Source organism: Notolepis coatsorum, assembly GCF_963971535.1.
Source record: "Notolepis coatsorum genome assembly, chromosome: 1".
NCBI classification, from domain to species: Eukaryota; Metazoa; Chordata; class Actinopteri; order Aulopiformes; family Paralepididae; genus Notolepis; species Notolepis coatsorum.
The window spans coordinates 178,701,547-178,719,173 of record NC_140165.1 but is presented as its reverse complement, the minus strand read 5'-3'; the positions used below and the strand labels follow the sequence as shown (position 1 = coordinate 178,719,173).

General features: G+C 40.6%; 1 protein-coding gene across 1 annotated transcript in view; it reads left to right on the top strand.

Annotated features, from left to right (window-relative positions):
• Nucleotides 1–9,769: 9,769 nt before the first annotated feature.
• LOC311223584 (uncharacterized protein) overlaps nucleotides 9,770–17,627 on the top strand; it is a gene marked incomplete at its 3' end in the record, with an annotated part of 41,065 nt that continues 33,207 nt past the window's right edge. The window contains exons 1-5 of the mRNA XM_084308362.1: nucleotides 9,770–9,916; nucleotides 11,408–11,596; nucleotides 14,267–14,379; nucleotides 14,580–14,677; nucleotides 15,130–15,195. Of these exons, the coding sequence (XP_084164488.1) occupies nucleotides 9,872–9,916; nucleotides 11,408–11,596; nucleotides 14,267–14,379; nucleotides 14,580–14,677; nucleotides 15,130–15,195 (511 nt within the window). The 5' untranslated portion in view covers nucleotides 9,770–9,871. The remainder of the gene's footprint in view (nucleotides 9,917–11,407; nucleotides 11,597–14,266; nucleotides 14,380–14,579; nucleotides 14,678–15,129; nucleotides 15,196–17,627) is intronic.

Sequence of the window (17,627 nt, the reverse complement as noted above, 5' to 3'; positions counted from 1 at the left end):
CAGAGTCAGTGGTGGACTGTCTACATTTAGCCAAATAGAACAGATCTACCTTGTGAATAACGAGGTTTCTTTTCTGTGTCGAGACTATGACTCCTGGTATATAGAACATCTTAGGTCCTATGAGCTGTCAACCACACAACCACATATGTCCATCTACCTACAGTCTGGTCTCAATGATACAGTCCCACTCTCAGCATATATGATCGATGGTCTGCTGCTGCTGCTGACTCCCAAGCGATTCATTCAAGTGAAACGGAAGGTGAATAGTTATTTTATTAATCGATTATTGTGTCTTTATTCACTTGTTGTGTAATTGACCAGTTTATATTCTGTATAAGTTCATATTCTGTATATGTTAATAATGACGCTTTCTGTGTTGTGTTTATGACTACTCCTTAGGTCCTTGAGCTGCTGTCTGTCGACCGGACCACATCTGTCCACTGTCCATCTACCTGCAGTCTGGTCACAACGATACAGTCCCACTCAGCATACAAGATCGATGGTCTGCTGCTGCTGCTGACTCCCAAGCGATTCATTCAAGTTTCCATAGCACAATGGCAGCTGCCTCCCCACAACCCATGATCCTTCGTGTTGTTGAGACAGACCGGGCTAGAAAATTAAAACTCAGTTCACGACCCGCCTCTGTTGATGCACTGGTCAAGATTATAAAAGAACAGTTGGAAATAGACCTTGACTTCAGTTTGCTGTATGAAGATCCAAACTTTGATGGGAAACTTACTTCCCTTGATGACATTACGGAATTGCCACAAAAAGCTGTTGTGCACATTTCACTTTCGCTCGACTCCAGCTCTCTCGCATCTACTGATATACTTTCAGATATGTCATCTCCAGAACGTCTAAGCAGATGGCCTCCAGGTCCTTTTCCAGTTCCTACATTTGCATTCGATGTTGAGCTGAAACTTAGAGACGGAAACAACGAATTTGAGAAGAACAAGAGACACCTTCTTTCTAATGAGGGGCAGGTTCTTCTCAGTCTTCTTGACTTCTTCAGCAATTGTCTGCCTCAACTGCTCAAGCCTCAAGGAATCCTCTCCTTGGGGATAGTTGGGTAGGAAGTTTACTTCTGCTCGCTTGGGTCTTTTAATGTTGGAATGTGAAGGTTCGCCATCAGGATTGCTTCTACCTCTTCTTCCAGCATTTACAGTGACCTCCTCACATCCTGCCCGTCTCAGCTTGTTCCTGAAATTGCCCATCTTGAATTTGATGCTGTTCTTCCATCCATTGCAGCCAGTCTCAGATCCTGCTTCCTTCAAGCAGGGATGTTTGGCGACAAGAGCCGCAGAAGCCACTGCTATCTCTTCATCACTTAGATAAGCCTTGAAAGCATACATTGTAGATGCAAGCTTTTCTAAGATGTCGTGCTTTAGGTCTCTTGTCAAGCTGATGCAGACCACATTTGCCCTGCGCCGACAGACCATAGTGAAGTCCAGCCCACCAGTGAAAGAGCTCATGGACCTCTGGCCTGCTCTCAAAATGGAGTCTGAGGTAATGTAGATCAGCTCTCTCTTTCCTGTGTTAACATTTGGCACATTCTGTGTGTTTTAAAGTGAAACTTGTGATTCCTAAGCCTGGTTTATATACTCTAGCGGCGCATCTGCGTGTGTGTTCTGTGCGCCCCCGCGAGCTAGTCATCAGCGACCGATTCCGCAAAGCATGTAATGACATGGTTGACCAGAAATCCCGCCGTCATGCTCTGAAGCCCAAACCAAACAAAGTAAGAGATCCACCAAGTTGAAGTGACTAATTGATGTTGATATACTATATTGTCCTGCTGTTTTTAAATATAGGTGTATGCAGAGTTCCAGCTGATTACCAACCAGAACCTGCCCAACACATTCTACGCTAAGCTTGACCGCCATCTTCCTCGACTGATGACGTTATTCAGACAGAAGGCGCCCAAAACTGGGAACACAGCAGATGCTTTGGCTCACATTTTAAAAATCCACGATGAACAGGTGAATAGATTATTATACATGTCATAGGTCGAACCTCTGTAACATTGAACAGGTTCAATGATTCAAATGAGCTTTTGAATTTTACAATTAGTCCACCATTGTGTTTGCCATTTTTCTGATTGCATTAAAGATGTGAACATGTTATTTGTGGACATATCTGATTGGACTGTTTAAAATCCGCTTTGTTCAGTAAACATTTCCATATAATACAATTATTTTTCTTCTTCTTAATCTTACATCTTAATAGGAAATCCATGATGTTCACACCAGGCGTACCACTGTTCTCCATGCCCTGCCTGTGTATCTGCATGAGGAAGTCGCTGGATTTTTCAAAACCTGCACAGTGAGTCCGAGTGAAAATAATTTACAGTACAACTGTATATTAAGTGAACAGTTAATCAAAATGCTAAGTATCAGTCTTCCTTCCTTCCAGGTCTCCCTTGTGAAAGAGATATTTGATCTCGACGGGACTAACCTGGTTAAATAAAAATAACCTTCTCACCAAAAAAAATTTTCTAACTAAAATATAAACAACTTACAAACAAAACTCCATATACTTAGCTTTGTGCTGCACTTTGTAGAAACCATGGATTTATTTGTGATTATTATGTCTCTTTCATTCCTTCAGGACACGCCTGATGAGCCAGAGCTTCAGGGTGTTGCAGTGGCCCTCCTTACTGTCATCAGTGACCATGCATGACACAAGTCCAGTTCACTACCAGCCTGTGACAATCTCTGATTGGTGATTCCTTCCTGGTAATGTTTGGACTAATCTATGCACTACACCTCAGCTACCCCAAGGGACTTACCAACACTTTTGAATTCATTCAAAAGATTTTACTAGGTCTAGAAGCTGGTAAACTGTTGCCCAGGTTGCAGACTCTCAAGAATGACTTGATGATGCAATAATTTTTTTTTCTTCTGATTTTTCAATGGATTTGAATTCCCCCCCCCCCCCCCCCCCCCCTACCTGGTGCTGTATGCATGTTCTCCTACGAGTCGGTATAAGGGCGTCCCGAGTCGATCGCACGCTTCCCCCGAGACGTGCGCCGACAGCCAGTGACGTCTTTTCACTTGGCAGCGAGGGCTCTCATTGGTGAAGTGTAACACGTGGGAGGGCACGCTATCTCCACCAAGTCCTGCCCCGCTTAGCAAGCGCCGAGACCTGACCTGTAGGCGTCGCTGTCCACAACGCCAGATTCCCACCCGCCAGCTTCCCCACCCCCTAATACTGCCGAATTGTATTAGTGTGAACGGCCAGCCAAGCTGGTGACAACGCAGGGAGTTGGATTCGAACACGCGAATCCAGTGTCTCCAGCGTTGGTGACGAATGCAATCTCCGCTACGTCACCTGACCGCTCTTGCATTAAACTTTTGAAGGTATTATTTTGACATGACAAGGAAATGAATACCTCACCCCACATCCTTCTTTCAGATGAGTTTCTATTCCTTACTGTAATCAGTGATCATGACACAAGTCCAGTTCACTACCAGCCTGTGACAATCTCTATTGTCATTGAAAGTCATATCATGATCAGCTTCCCCAGATTTGGTGATTCCTTCCTGTAATGTTTGGACTAATCTATGCACTACCCCAAAGCACTTACCAACACCTCAAAAGTGTGTCTATAGAAACTCATCTGAAATGTCTTGTCATGTCAAAATAATACCTTCAAAAGTTGCTGTACTACTTTGCAGATGTTCAGCCAATAGGTCCAAACTACTCAATGTACCTTGTTCTTTATTTTTTATGTAATATGTTTACATTTGAGAGTTTTACAGTTCGAATTTTCTTAACCGTCTATAGCTGGCATTATTGTAATTTCATCCAAGTAAGTTTTAGAGTTGAAAGAGTTTATCAGAATCTCAAAGGCAACATCCAAGTCCCAAACGTTTGTTTCTCGAGGAACAATAGGAGGCAATGGGCATAAATGCCACTCTGCTCTGACTGCTTCCATTGCTTGTAGGCAGTGGTAGAGTTAGTGTTCTCAGTACAGAGTACAAGGCGATATACCAGGAGCCATAAACGCAACACAGAAGCGTTATTATTAACATATACAGAATATGAACTTATACAGAATATGAACTGGTCAATTACACAACTAGAGTGAATAAAGACACAATAATTGATTAATAAAATAACTATTCACCATTAGCTGGACTCAGTTCCGTTTCACTTGAATGAATCGCTTGGGAGTCAGCAGCAGCAGACCATCGATCTTGTATGCTGAGCGTGGGACTGTATCCTTGAGACCTTGTAGGCAGTAGTATACTGCCCTGTCAAGGGCTAACCGCAGTAACTTGAAAAAAGTAAAAATTTAGTTATGAGTGAAATTGACCTTGTCAATAAATGTTTTATCTTGTGACCAAGTTTCAGATGTTAATGTCGCTCAGTTTTGGAGATATGGGGTTTTAAAAACTGCAGTAACTACAAAATCACACTCAAAACCCAGGCAGACCGCAGTAACTTCCAAACAGTGAAAAATGGCTTTAAAGTGTTTTGACTTGCCATCCAAAATGTGTTATAGGTAAATAGATGATAGTACCCAGATTTAACATGTATTAATGAAGTAATCTTTAGGCATACAAAAATATGACATAATTATTTTAATTAACCCCAAAAAAGCAGATATTGCACTCTGCTGCACGATTTCCTTAAATAATTATACAGGTAATGTACAGGCAAAGTGCAGTAACTTCAAATACAATGTTGTTTTCCCTCCAGCTTTCATAACTTAACCTAGCCATTTTGAAAATGAAATTTAATACCTGAATATATTGGAATGATGATGATCCAAATAAAATGGCTAGGTGAAGTTATGAAAGCTGGAGGGAAAACAACATTGCATTTGAAGTTACTGCACTTTGCCTGTACATTACCTGTATAATTATTTAAGGAAATCGTGCAGCAGAGTGCAGTATCTGCTTTTTTGGGGTTAATTAAAATAACTACGTCATATTTTTGTATGCCTAAAGATTACTTCATTAATACATGTTCAATCTGGGTACTATCATCTATCTACCTATAACACATTTTGGATGGCAAGTCAAAAAACTTTAAAGCCATTTTTCTCAGTTTCACTGTTTGGAAGTTACTGCGGTCTGCCTTGACAGGGCAGTATAGTTAGTGTACTGTATAGTGTTCTTAGTACAGAGTACTGTAGTGTTCTAGTTATCATTCTGCAAACATAGCCTGCTCTAAATGACGGATGGTGCCTCTGACATTCTGACTAACTCTTTCAATGAAAACACCATCTTGTTCCATGATACATCATGGAGCAAATACATGCAGCTGCATTTCCATATGTAGGTATGTGCACTATTAACAGTATTGCCAGCTGTATAGCATGTAATGTGGGTTGGTATTTTGGTTCCACATTGGCAGGACCCAATATACAGCACAACGTTTGTGAATTTTACATGTGCCAAGCGGATTGACAATTTTCAGATAATCTATACATTTTATTCTGTACTGTACATAGATACACTGTGTTATCCCAACGGTCACAATAGTTGCCGTCAACATGTTTGCTCATTCTATGACCACACTATACAAATTTGAGTAATTCAGCCAGGATGTAAACGGCTCTGGTCATGTGCACTGCACATATTGAGACCCTTTATTATTTCAACATTTGCTGGAAATACATTGATACATCATTCAGTAACATTTTCAGAGCCTTATAACAAACATTATTACACTATTGTGACCAGAGGGATTAAATGTGTAATATACATTACATTGTATGTACATGTTATAACATGCATGTATTTATTTTCTATATATATTTTCTATATATATATATTTTCAATTTTAACATTGCCATAATGTTGTAGAGGGCAACACAATGTTTTTGTAAGATAAATAGATGTATACTCTTTGAATAGAAATAAATATAAAGAGTTTGAAGTTGTAACACAATGTTTTTGTAAGATAAATAGTTTCGATGAAGAACAAAACCTCCTAAATGCATAAAAAAAAGGGGAAAACTTCATATCTGCACTTTGCAAGGCACTAATACCTGGTCGGTATTGTTAACATATATAGTCCAAAAACAGTGTACGGTGTTTACAGTGTTATTGTACATTGCTAACATACAGATTATATATGTATACTCTTTTATACTCTTTGAATAGAAAAAAATAAAAGAGTTGTTTGAAGTTGATATAATGTGCTTGTGTAGTTATTTTTCTGTTAACTTTTTCACATGGATTTTAAAACTGAACCTTAAGTTATAGTAACTGCAAATATTTGAGTTGATTAACTTAAAAATTTGAGTTGATTAACTTAAAAGAAATGAGGCATGGGATGGCCTCAATGTCGTTGAGTTCTGTTAACTTAATCACATGGATTTAAGGTTGAACCTTAAGTCACAGTAACTGAACATATTTGAGTTGCCTCCACTTGAGAACCTTAAGTCACAGTAACTGAACATATTTGAACTGCCTTAACTGAGAACTGTAAGTCACAGTAACTGAACATATTTGAGTTGACACCACTTGAGAACCTTAAGTCACAGTAACTGAACATATTTGAACTGCCTTAACTGAGAACTGTGAGTCACAGTAACTGAACATATTTGAGTTGACACTACTTGAGAACCTTAAGTCACAGTAACTGAATATATTTGCATTGCCTTAACTGAGAACTGTAAGTCACAGTAACTGAACATATTTGAGTTGACACCACTTGAGAACCTTAAGTCACAGTAACTGAACATATTTGAACTGCCTTAACTGAGAACTGTAAGTCACAGTAACTGAACATATTTGAGTTGACACCACTTGAGAACCTTAAGTCACAGTAACTGAATATATTTGAATTGCCTTAACTGAGAACTGTAAGTCACAGTAACTGAACATATTTGAGTTGACACCACTTGAGAACCCTAAGTCACAGTAACTGAATATATTTGAATTGCCTTAACTGAGAACTGTAAGTCACAGTAACTGCACATATTTGAGTTGACACCACTTGAGAACCTTAAGTCACAGTAACTGAATATATTTGAATTGCCTTAACTGAGAACTGCAGTCACAGTAACTGAACATATTTGAGTTGACACCACTTGAGAACCTTAAGTCACAGTAACTGAATATATTTGAATTGCCTTAACTGAGAACTGTAAGTCACAGTAACTGAACATATTTGAGTTGACTCCACTTGAGAACTGTAAGTCAGAGTAACTGACCATATTTGATTTGACTTAACTGAGAACCTTAAGTCACAGTAACAGACCATATTTGAGTTGCCTTAACTGAGAATTGTAAGTCTTAGCCAACTGAAAACATTTGAGTTTATCAACTTAAAAAAATTGAGGCATGGGATGGCCTCAATTTTTTTAAGTTCTGGAAACTTATTCGGGTTTACAGTGCATCATGACATCTGAGGCGGGGTTATATCGCTGATGTAATCGGCCCACAGACCTCAATCACCTGCTCCGCTGATAGCAGCACACCTGAACTCCATACCTCACTAACGAGAGAGAAAGAGAGAGAGAGAGAGAGAGAGAGAGAGAGAGAAGCCAGGCAGTGACTGTGACAAATGTTGCAATTTAATTTCAAATGTAGCCAAGAGTAAAGACCCAGTCAAAACAGCACTCAAAGTGTATATTTTCAGCACTAAGTTTGTTTACCAATGATTATTTTTTTTACTCTTTATTTTGGTTCATTTTTCACTTCTTTTCCAAAGTCACTTTTTTATTTTTTTTAACATTTTTGCATGGGCATTTTCCGTTTCTTTTCCAAAGTCACTTTTTCACATTTTTGTTATAAAAATTTCCTTTACAGTATGAATTCCGCTTTTTCATAGACAATTTAAAAAAATATCAGTGGTTACGAAAATTTGTATAAACATTTTAAACCTTTTCTTTTCCAAAATAACCTTTTCACATTTTACATCAACCTTTTCTTTTCTTTACAGTATGATGTTCTGTTTTTGCATAGCCAATCTACTAATTTTTCGAGAATAAGACAACCACCACCACAAGACAAACAAGACTCACAGGACAGGGCATTGGTATATGAGGGATAGTCGTTTTCGTTCTTGTTTGGTCTGGTCCGTTTATGGTCCTGACATTAATTTCCCAGTTATTGCATGTTAGCTGCCTCCCGTACCCTACATTCTTCCCAACATTTAACATATAACATTTAACACGTTATTGAATTCGACCTCCAAGCGAGGGGGGAAACACCCGCTACTCTTGGCATAAACCCTGTTGGTGTGCGAGGGAAAGCCCCTCGTTAGGGGGGGGGCCTGCGCTAAGGGTGTGTGACGAGGCGTCTATCCGAAACCCCTCCATCCCTTGGTCCACGTTGGCTGTTAAAGGAAACCTACGCTAATAAAATTACCTTATGGTTCTTTATGGTTTCTTTCTCATTGTTTTTTAAGGATGTATGTACTACAAGCCTTTCTCTCGCTCTCAGTGCAGCTACGCGGCCCCTCTGTCTGCCTGGTGCTAGTGCCGTCGGCTCGTCCCGTCTCTCGTGTTCTGAGGCGCCTGTGTCCCCGATTCCCTCCTCGCCTCCTTCCAGTACTTATTTGAATCTTCATGTTGGAGTGTGGAGACTGGAAGCGGGTTCCTTTTATCTTCAGTGCTTTTTTAATGCATGCTCCTCTCGGCATCAGCTCCTTGGTTGTATATTCGTGTTCCATGCTCTTCTCGTGACTTGTCGGCACGTTGTCAGCTTGCCACATTTCGTTTAAGCTAGCGACCACGTTAGCTTCGATGTCGGACTCCTCTGTGGTCTAGTTTTTCGAGTTTTTAAACGTTTTCTCCCTTCTTTTTCGGTCCTTCCCTTTCCTTCTTCCACTCATCTCCCAGATAGCAAAAGATGTTAATTCAATGTTGAGTTATGGTCAAAATGCTTGATTTTTGGTTAAGGTCGACGATTGATGGTGGATCAACCATTAACCGATGAACCACTTGGCCAATGTTGAAAACATGTCATTGAATCAATATTGTTTTGTGGTTGCATTTTAATGATTGAAATGCCAATATCTAATAAATGTTGAATCAACGTATGCTGCTCAACGTATGCTGTCGTCATTGTGTCTCATCACCCAGACTGCACTGCACTTGTGCTGCGCCGCCTCCCAGAATGCACCTGTGCGGCAGCTTCCTGGCTGCTACCTCATGTCTCTCTGCATCGTTAAGACTGGTGAGTACTGCATGGCAATAATGTCGATTATGTTGTATGTTGTATGTATGCTTTCGATTGCAAACGCCAGCGGAGTAGTGCCGTGTTCGTTTTTACATGGTAGAGAATATTATATTAACCGTTATTCATGCCTGCTAGCTGAAGCTAATTTAGCTAGTAGCGTTAGCAGTTAGCTATGATGAATGTTTCCACCTGTTGCATATACTGTTTAGGGATGCACGATAAGGCCGATATCAGCAATTATGACGTCATCCCGATAAACTCGATAACGTTATTGATAGCTCCGATAACATATAATACATTTTTTGGTTAAAAGAAATCCGGTGTGGGTGGATTTGGATGAAGGGCGCTTGTTTTTATTATAGCCTCCTCCCGTTTTGCCAGTACTGTGGTAAAACTGATAGCGTGTGGTTTAGGAACAGGGAGTTTTTCACAAATCGAGTGCTCCCTTTCTTGGCTGTGACGTAGTCACGTTACATTCGGAGACAGACAGTCGATCTGCCAATTACGTCCCACGGCTTGCACCCACCTCTTCTTCTTACCACCAATCAGAAGCTCTCGTTCGTTTATTTACTTCCGGATTGTCAGCCATTACTCTACTCGGAGCTAACGTTATCTCCCCGCCAGCCACATTGACAAGTACCAGCGCTTATACATTACTGGCAAATGTCTTGTTGCACTCGACTTTAGTAAAATAGACCCAGACTTTTGAACATTTCGTTCTCTCCGCCATTATGAGAGCAGAGCTGTCTGTACTGAGTCGGCAGCGCAGCACCCGTGTGAGTGAGTGTGTGTGTGTGTGTGTGAGTGAGTGTGTGTGTGTGTGGGAGGGAGCCTGCTCGCAGCAGGCAGAGACAGAGGCAGGAGAGATAATAGACAACGGCCAACAAGATTAGTTTGCGACGTTTAAATTCCTCAAAAAAAACCTCCATAATTTCTCGAGTACCGATAGCAGTACTGATGACGTCGGAGCTTATGAATACAAAAAAAAAAAAAAAAAAAATTGATTAAAAAAAAATATATATATATACAGTTAAAAAAATATTATAATACAATAAATATCGGTTATCGGCTTGAGGAGCATACATTTATCGGTATCGGTGTCAAAAAATCAATATCGTGCATCCCTAATACTGTTATACATTTTATGTAGGCTAACGTCAGTAACGTTTCAAAATGTGGCTTATGATGTATTCTTTAACAGGATACACTGGCACAATCAGTTAGCTTAGCATTGCTGCTACCTTGCTTGCTAAAAAGTCATGGTAAACCAGGGTGCAGGCATACAGGCCGGGCCTGTCTCTCTCCCTCCCTCCCTAATGTGTTTGTGCTTAAAACAGTGATGACCGCATGTTCTCAGAGCATTTTCAGAGCACTGTTAAACTGTTAAATGGTCATTTTAAAACTAATATAAGAAATTAATGTATATAGTGGTATATTTATGAGGGAAAAAAAATATTTGCAACAACTTTTAACATTTATACAGGTAGGTTATTGATAACTAATTCTGCTATGAGTGTCATATTACAGTGACATTCATACAGTATCCTTTGATTTCACATAATTTAATTATTATTTCACAATAAAATACTGTAATCAAAATCCTCTGTAATATCACATCAGATTTTGTAATCTCACAATAACATAGCAATATTTCACATTTAATTATTATTTCACAATAATAGTAATCAAAATCGAAAGGTCCATTTGCATATTATTGGTATCTAGGGACATCTATGGACCTCAGGGAATGTATTCACATTGTCAGAAATATTGTGTCTATTACTAGGCTTGCTTAAATTGTGATGAAACAAATGAGAATATGAATTATGATGTTTCTTTGCATCTTTGACAGTGAATAACACCATGCTAATAATGACCAAACATTAAAAACTGCCACTGATCTCGTTCAGTCCCCTCTTGAGGTCATGTGTAAAAAAAAAAATCGAAGGAAATTAATAAAGGGAAGATGATTAAACCGAAGGTTCTGTAGATGCAGTACTGAATTCTCCCATCCGGACCAATGCAATTTGAAATATTATTATAGAATATGATGCTTATAAATGACCTTATTATAGCCAATTCGCACATTTATATATATATTATCTTTCAAATGCCTGAGTTCAATTTGGATTTAGTATCACCAGGCATGCATAAGAACAGATAATAATCTACTGTAATCTACTGTACTTTAAAATTTTCCCCACAGTGCAACCGTTTTGAAACTAATTTCAGATCTAATTGTTTCTCCCACTTTGGCCTCCTGACAGACACCGATGCCCTTCAAAAGATCCAAGATGCCCTGGGTCAGAGAGGACGGACCATCCTGCAGTTCTGCCAGAAACTGGACAACCCGGAGATCAGGGAAGTTCTGGCCAGATATGATCCAGAGGCTTCGAAGAAGACTCCTTATGGTGTACTTCAAGGAGCCTACGGAGAAACTGCTGCTCGGAGTTGATGTAAGTTTTATTTATTTAAATATTAAAATATTTGAAATGCTAAACGAGTGATTACAAACCCTACAAACACTGTGATAGACCCTCTAAACACTGTGATAGACCCGACAAACACTGTAAACACTGTGATAGATCTATCACAGTGTTTAGAGGGTCTATCACAGTGTTTAGTGGGTCTATCAGTGTTTAGAGGGTCTATCACAGTGTTTGTAGGGTCTATCACAGTGTTTGTAGGGTCTATTACAGTGTTTAGAGGGTCTATCACACCCTCTAAACACTGATAGACCCTCTAAACACTGGGACAGACCCTCTAAACCAGGGGTCGCCAATTAGGTTTTGCCGCGGGCCAGATTTTCCCCAAGCCCTTGCTTCGCGGGCCAGGATCAAAAACAATGGCTAATTTAATATACTGATATTGAAAAAAGACAAACGTTTTTCTCTGGTCTGCATCCCCCCAACAACCGTGTGCACTGCGCCGCACTGCACTGCACCCACTCTGCAATCCGCCAAACAAAGTTCTCACTCATCCATTCATTCATGAACAGCTCTCAGCTGTTGCAGATCACCGCGGCGCCGGTGTTCTGCGCGCAGGAGTGCTGGCAGCAGAATTCGAGGAAGAGTAGAATTTTGCAGAACACCGGCGGGTGATGAACAGATCAGAATGCATGAAAACACGACTCACCATACCTTCTTGTTTGTTGTTAAGTCCTCCAAAATCCCTGCTAATGTTTGAAACATGTCATATCCACTCGCCGCCCTCCAATTCCAGATTGGCGTTGAATGCAGCTACTTTATCTGCCAACTTGCCTCGTTGTTGTTGTTGTTGTTGTCGCCACATATTATGCAGAGAGGACGTCGGCTCGGCACGCAAGAATCACCGACCTGTTACGATAAACCCGTATTTTAAGTATGGCTCCTGTTTATTAAAAGAAGCGTTATATTTCCCCGTTGCAAAGAATCTATCCAAAAATGTTTGTTTTGTTTTCTTCAACTCGCTCGCGAGTCGCATCTCGAACGCGGAAGTGAAAGTGTGTTAGGGAAAGACACAGGGCCCGGTGGGACTATTCCATTGGTTCTCCCAGTCCACCTGACCATTTCTAGCATTTCAATTGGCTATAGTGACAGACATGCTTTTGATGACTGCCGGTAGATAGATACAGCTTCACAATAAAAGACACCTTGGCGTCCCGAGTGAATATTTCCCGTGCGTCAAATAAATATCATATTCTCAAAATAATCTGACGGGCCAGAAATTATTGCTGGCGGGCCAATGTTGGCCCGCGGGCCGCCTATTGCCGATCCCTGCTCTAAACACTGTGACAGACCCTCTAAACACTGATAGACCCTCTAAACACTATGATAGACCCTCTAAACACTGTGATAGACCCTCTAAACACTGTGATAGACCCTCTAAACACTGTGACAGACCCTCTAAACACTGTGACAGACCCTCTAAACACTGTGACAGACCCTCTAAACACTGTGATAGACCCGACAAACACTGTGATAGACCCGACAAACACTGTGATAGACCCTCTAAACACTGTGATAGATCTATCACAGTGTTTGTCGTGTCTATCACAGTGTTTTGAGGGTCTATCAGTGTTTAGAGGGTCTATCACAGTGTTTAGAGGGTCTATCACAGTGTTTGTCGGGTCTATCACAGTCTTTAGAGGGTCTATCAGTGTTTAGAGGTTCTGTCACAGTGTTTAGAGGGTCTATCACAGTGTTTAGAGGGTCTATCAGTGTTTAGAGGGTCTATCACAGTGTTTAGAGGGTCTATCACACCCTCTAAACACTGATAGACCCTCTAAACACTGTGACAGACCCTCTAAACACTGTATCAGACCCTCTAAACACTGTGACAGACCCTCTAAACACTGTGACAGACCCTCTAAACACTGATAGACCCTCTAAACACTGTGACAGACCCTCTAAACACTGATAGACCCTATAAACACTGTGACAGACCCTCTAAACACTGTGACAGACCCTCTAAACACTGTGATAGACCCTACAAACACTGTGATAGACCCGACAAACACTGATAGACCCTCTAAACACTGATAGACCCTCTAAACACTGTGATAGACCCGACAAACACTGTGATAGATCTATCACAGTGTTTGTCGGGTCTATCACAGTGTTTAGAGGGTCTATCAGTGTTTAGAGGGTCTATCAGTGTTTGTCGGGTCTATCACAGTGTGTCACAGTGGTTGTCGGGTCTATCACAGTCTTTAGAGGGTCTATCAGTGTTTAGAGGGTCTGTCACAGTGTTTAGAGGGTCTATCACAGTGTTTAGAGGGTCTATCAGTGTTTAGAGGGTCTATTACAGTGTTTAGAGGGTCTATCACACCCTCTAAATACTGATAGATCTATCAGTGTTTAGAGGTGTCACAGTGTTTGTCGGGTCTGTCACAGTGTTTAGAGGGTCTGTCACAGTGTTTAGAGGGTCTGTCACAGTGTTTAGAGGGTCTAGCAGTGTTTAGAGGGTGTGATAGACCCTCTAAACACTGTGATAGATCTAGAAGTGCATGGATACACATTGTATTGCCTAGATGGTGTCAGGCTAGGCGATTGCTTAATTCTCTTTCCTGTCCAGGTACATATATTTTTTCGTTAAACACTGGACTGCAGATATGTTAATTGTCATTTTCTCTCTGCTCTTTCCAGAGACCCATGATGAGGCCAAAAAACGAGAGACCAAGTACACCTCAACTATGTGTCCAACCTCTGAAATTGAATCTGAGGACGAAGGAGATCTCCGCCCAGAAAAGAAGATCCAGGTACAGTGTTCACTTTGTTAAAGGGACAACTCTCCCTAGGGTGTTGTAAATAATTGCACTGCTGTTGTAGTTGCAAGTAGTGCTAAAAGGATAACACACAGTGGCCTGAGGGCCTATGTATTCAGACTTTAGCCTTGACTAATAAACGTAGTATCATAACTACATTTATTACATGTGTGTATATATATACTTTTTTTTAGGCCAAATCAGCAGTATGTGCACACGGACTCTGATGACCACTCGAGTGGCGACGCCAAAAGAAAACGTTTTGCCAAAGCACCTGATGTGGGTTTCCCAGGTATTGATGCAATGCATTTATTTTATATAGGCACTTTGGAAATGATCACTGCTACAGTTAATAATAATAATAATAATAATAATAATAATAATAATAATAATAATAATAATAATAATAATAATAATAATAATAAACAGTTAAACAAATTAGTCTGACCATGTACCGACAAATTGAGCATTTTAATTTGATTGGACTTCTGCATTTCTTGCAGTTATTCTATAGTTGGCCCAAAATATATACATTGTGAATAACATGCCAACTAAAATATGTTGTAGGACAGACTCCAAAATCGAGCCGGTCTCGTAAGGCGCTAAGATCCGGCAACCCTCCAGTTGTTGGCCAAGAGCCTACAATGAATGGTATGTTGCTATGAATGTTAAAATGCCAACTAGATGACTGTTTAAACATGATTTGTAGCATCTTCAATTCTCACCCTGGCTTACCTTTTTTAGATTCTTTGGATGGTGGCATGATCTACAGCTATTTAGATTCGTTGCAGACTCCTGATCCAAATAACAGTAAGTGAACCCATATCTGTGTTCTTGTGAGGAGCTTGCTGGCAGGTCGCTGGCATCATGCATGCAACAGAATACATGTTTACAATGTGCATGCCAGCCCACTACAAAAATTCAAAGCCTTCACAACTTGCAAGCAATGTCACAATAAAAATGTGTAGTTGTACATAATGCTTTTATATTGAGCACAATTTCCACCATGTTTGAGTCGCAACTTATTTTACATTTCCCCTTTGTAGATCTGGTTACTAGCAACTACCGGCAATCGCTAACTCAACATAATGGTGAGTTATCAAGCAATCTCATAACATAATATTCTGGCATGTTTAAAATATCTGTATTGTCTCGCATTGTCTTTGATATTTTTATTAAAGTAGTATTTGGCAGTGCACGTGAAATCAGCTGAATGGAAATCAAACATTTTCTCACATGGGGGATTACAATAGCGTCATTTGCTAATAACTTTGTGTATTTCCTACTGTGTTTCAGCCGAGATGCCAGGATTTGATATTGTACAGTATCACCAGCAGCAGCAGGCCTCACATGTCCAGCAGCTGCAAGATCGACAAAGTGCAAGTAGTGGTATGATACTGTACTCTTTCAGTAACAGTGTTTTGAGAGACGGGGATACAACTCCTTACACCCCTTCCTGACATAGAGCGACGCGAGCGAGCGAGAAAAAGTGATTAAAATGTATTCGTTTCAATCAGACTATCCTGACCTGCCGCGAGCGACAGTGAACTGAGCAGCGATGTCGTTCACCCCTCAAATATTCGCTCGCTGTGTCTCTAGTTGAGCGATTACGCGGCCGAGTCCCGCCCCTAAACACTTTTTATTGGTCGAGAATCCAGGTAACACACACTCGGACACGCGCTGCGTCATATCAGGACAGTGTCGTGTGCGATTTCGTCTCCAGTTCGCTCGCTTGCTGCCTGTCAGGAACCGGTGTTAGTGATTATGACATGTATGTTAATTTGACTGACAAGTCAGATTTTGTATTTTTAAATATAATGATTTGTTTCTACAGGGATGTCGGGATGCAGCTCGGGGCAATACTACAGTCCCCCTGGTCTCTCACAACATGCACAAAATGGTATGCCATTTTAGAGGGAACTACCACCAGTTTGATCCAATGCAGTCAAACTAGTGAAATATATAACTATGATTTTGTTTCTACAGCGATGTCAGGACACAGCTCAGGGCAATCTGGTGTTTCACAGCGTAGACAGATGGCCGGCGATGACGGGCAGCTTCTGAAAGGCAAGTCTATTGGACATGGTGTAATTCCTCGTGTGATTTGCTGCTTATTTTTATTTCTCACTTAATGATTTTAACTCTTCTTCTGAAGACCTTACCATCCAGAAGAATAATTCAATGCTGGCTGAATTACTTGTCGTGGTGAAGGATCTATCGAGAGATGTGCAGTTCATCAAGACCGAGTTGGCTGAGGGCAACATATCTGGTGGGACCAGGGGACACGGGGTGGCCACCACAACCACTATGCTCCCCTTCCAGCTGCCACTCGCCAGTGAACAAGACTTCAATGAGGCAGAATCATTACTGATGGAGCAATCAGTCCGTCAAAAGATGGTAATTTATTGAACTGCATTCATTTATCAAATGTAGATCGTTTCAGTGTGGTCTTGTTCAGGGGAAAAATGTGTTTAGCACTTTCTAGTTCAAAACGTGTTAGAGCTTGTATATCTGCTATTTATGAAACGTTTTGAAATTGTTCAAATATACCGTTTACATATGGACAGGAGGGTTAATGTGGTTAAACCTAATGACTGGCATGGGCTGGAATATCAGTGCATGCATAAAGTGTGTGTATAAACAAGTTGGTTGCTCTGTGTTCATAAAATAAACGTTATGCTGTTTCTAACGCAGGGCCTTCATTTTCTTCTCTCTGATTTAGATTTCTCGCCTGGCTTTGGTAGGAGGCACCAATTCAGAGAACCTGATCAGACTGATGTTGAAAACTGCTATGACCAACGCCCTGGCCAGTGGGTTCAACTGGGCTGGAAAGAAAGACAAGCGTTGTTCAGAAAGCAAGAAGCCATTCAAGCACACCACACTACAAGCCTGCATGTTTGGTGAGCTTCCTCCCCTGCAAACTACTTCATAGGTTAAGTTTAGGTAGTGAGGTGGTGATGCTGGTGATGCTGGTGATTCAGAATATAATTATGCTGTTGCAAAAACTTAAAAAAAAAGTGTTATGTTGGAATAAAGTGATGAAAGTGCAACCTATAAGAAATGGACAACGTAATTGAGCTTTAGAGGTGCATGGATACACATTGTATTGCCTAGATGGTGTCAGGCTAGGCGATTGCTTAATTCTCTTTCCTGTCCAGTCTAACTGGATGCTGACTGTAGCTTGTTACTGTAGACCTACAGAGTGAGTAATTGAGTGATTAAAAAAAATCGCACTTGTGTGA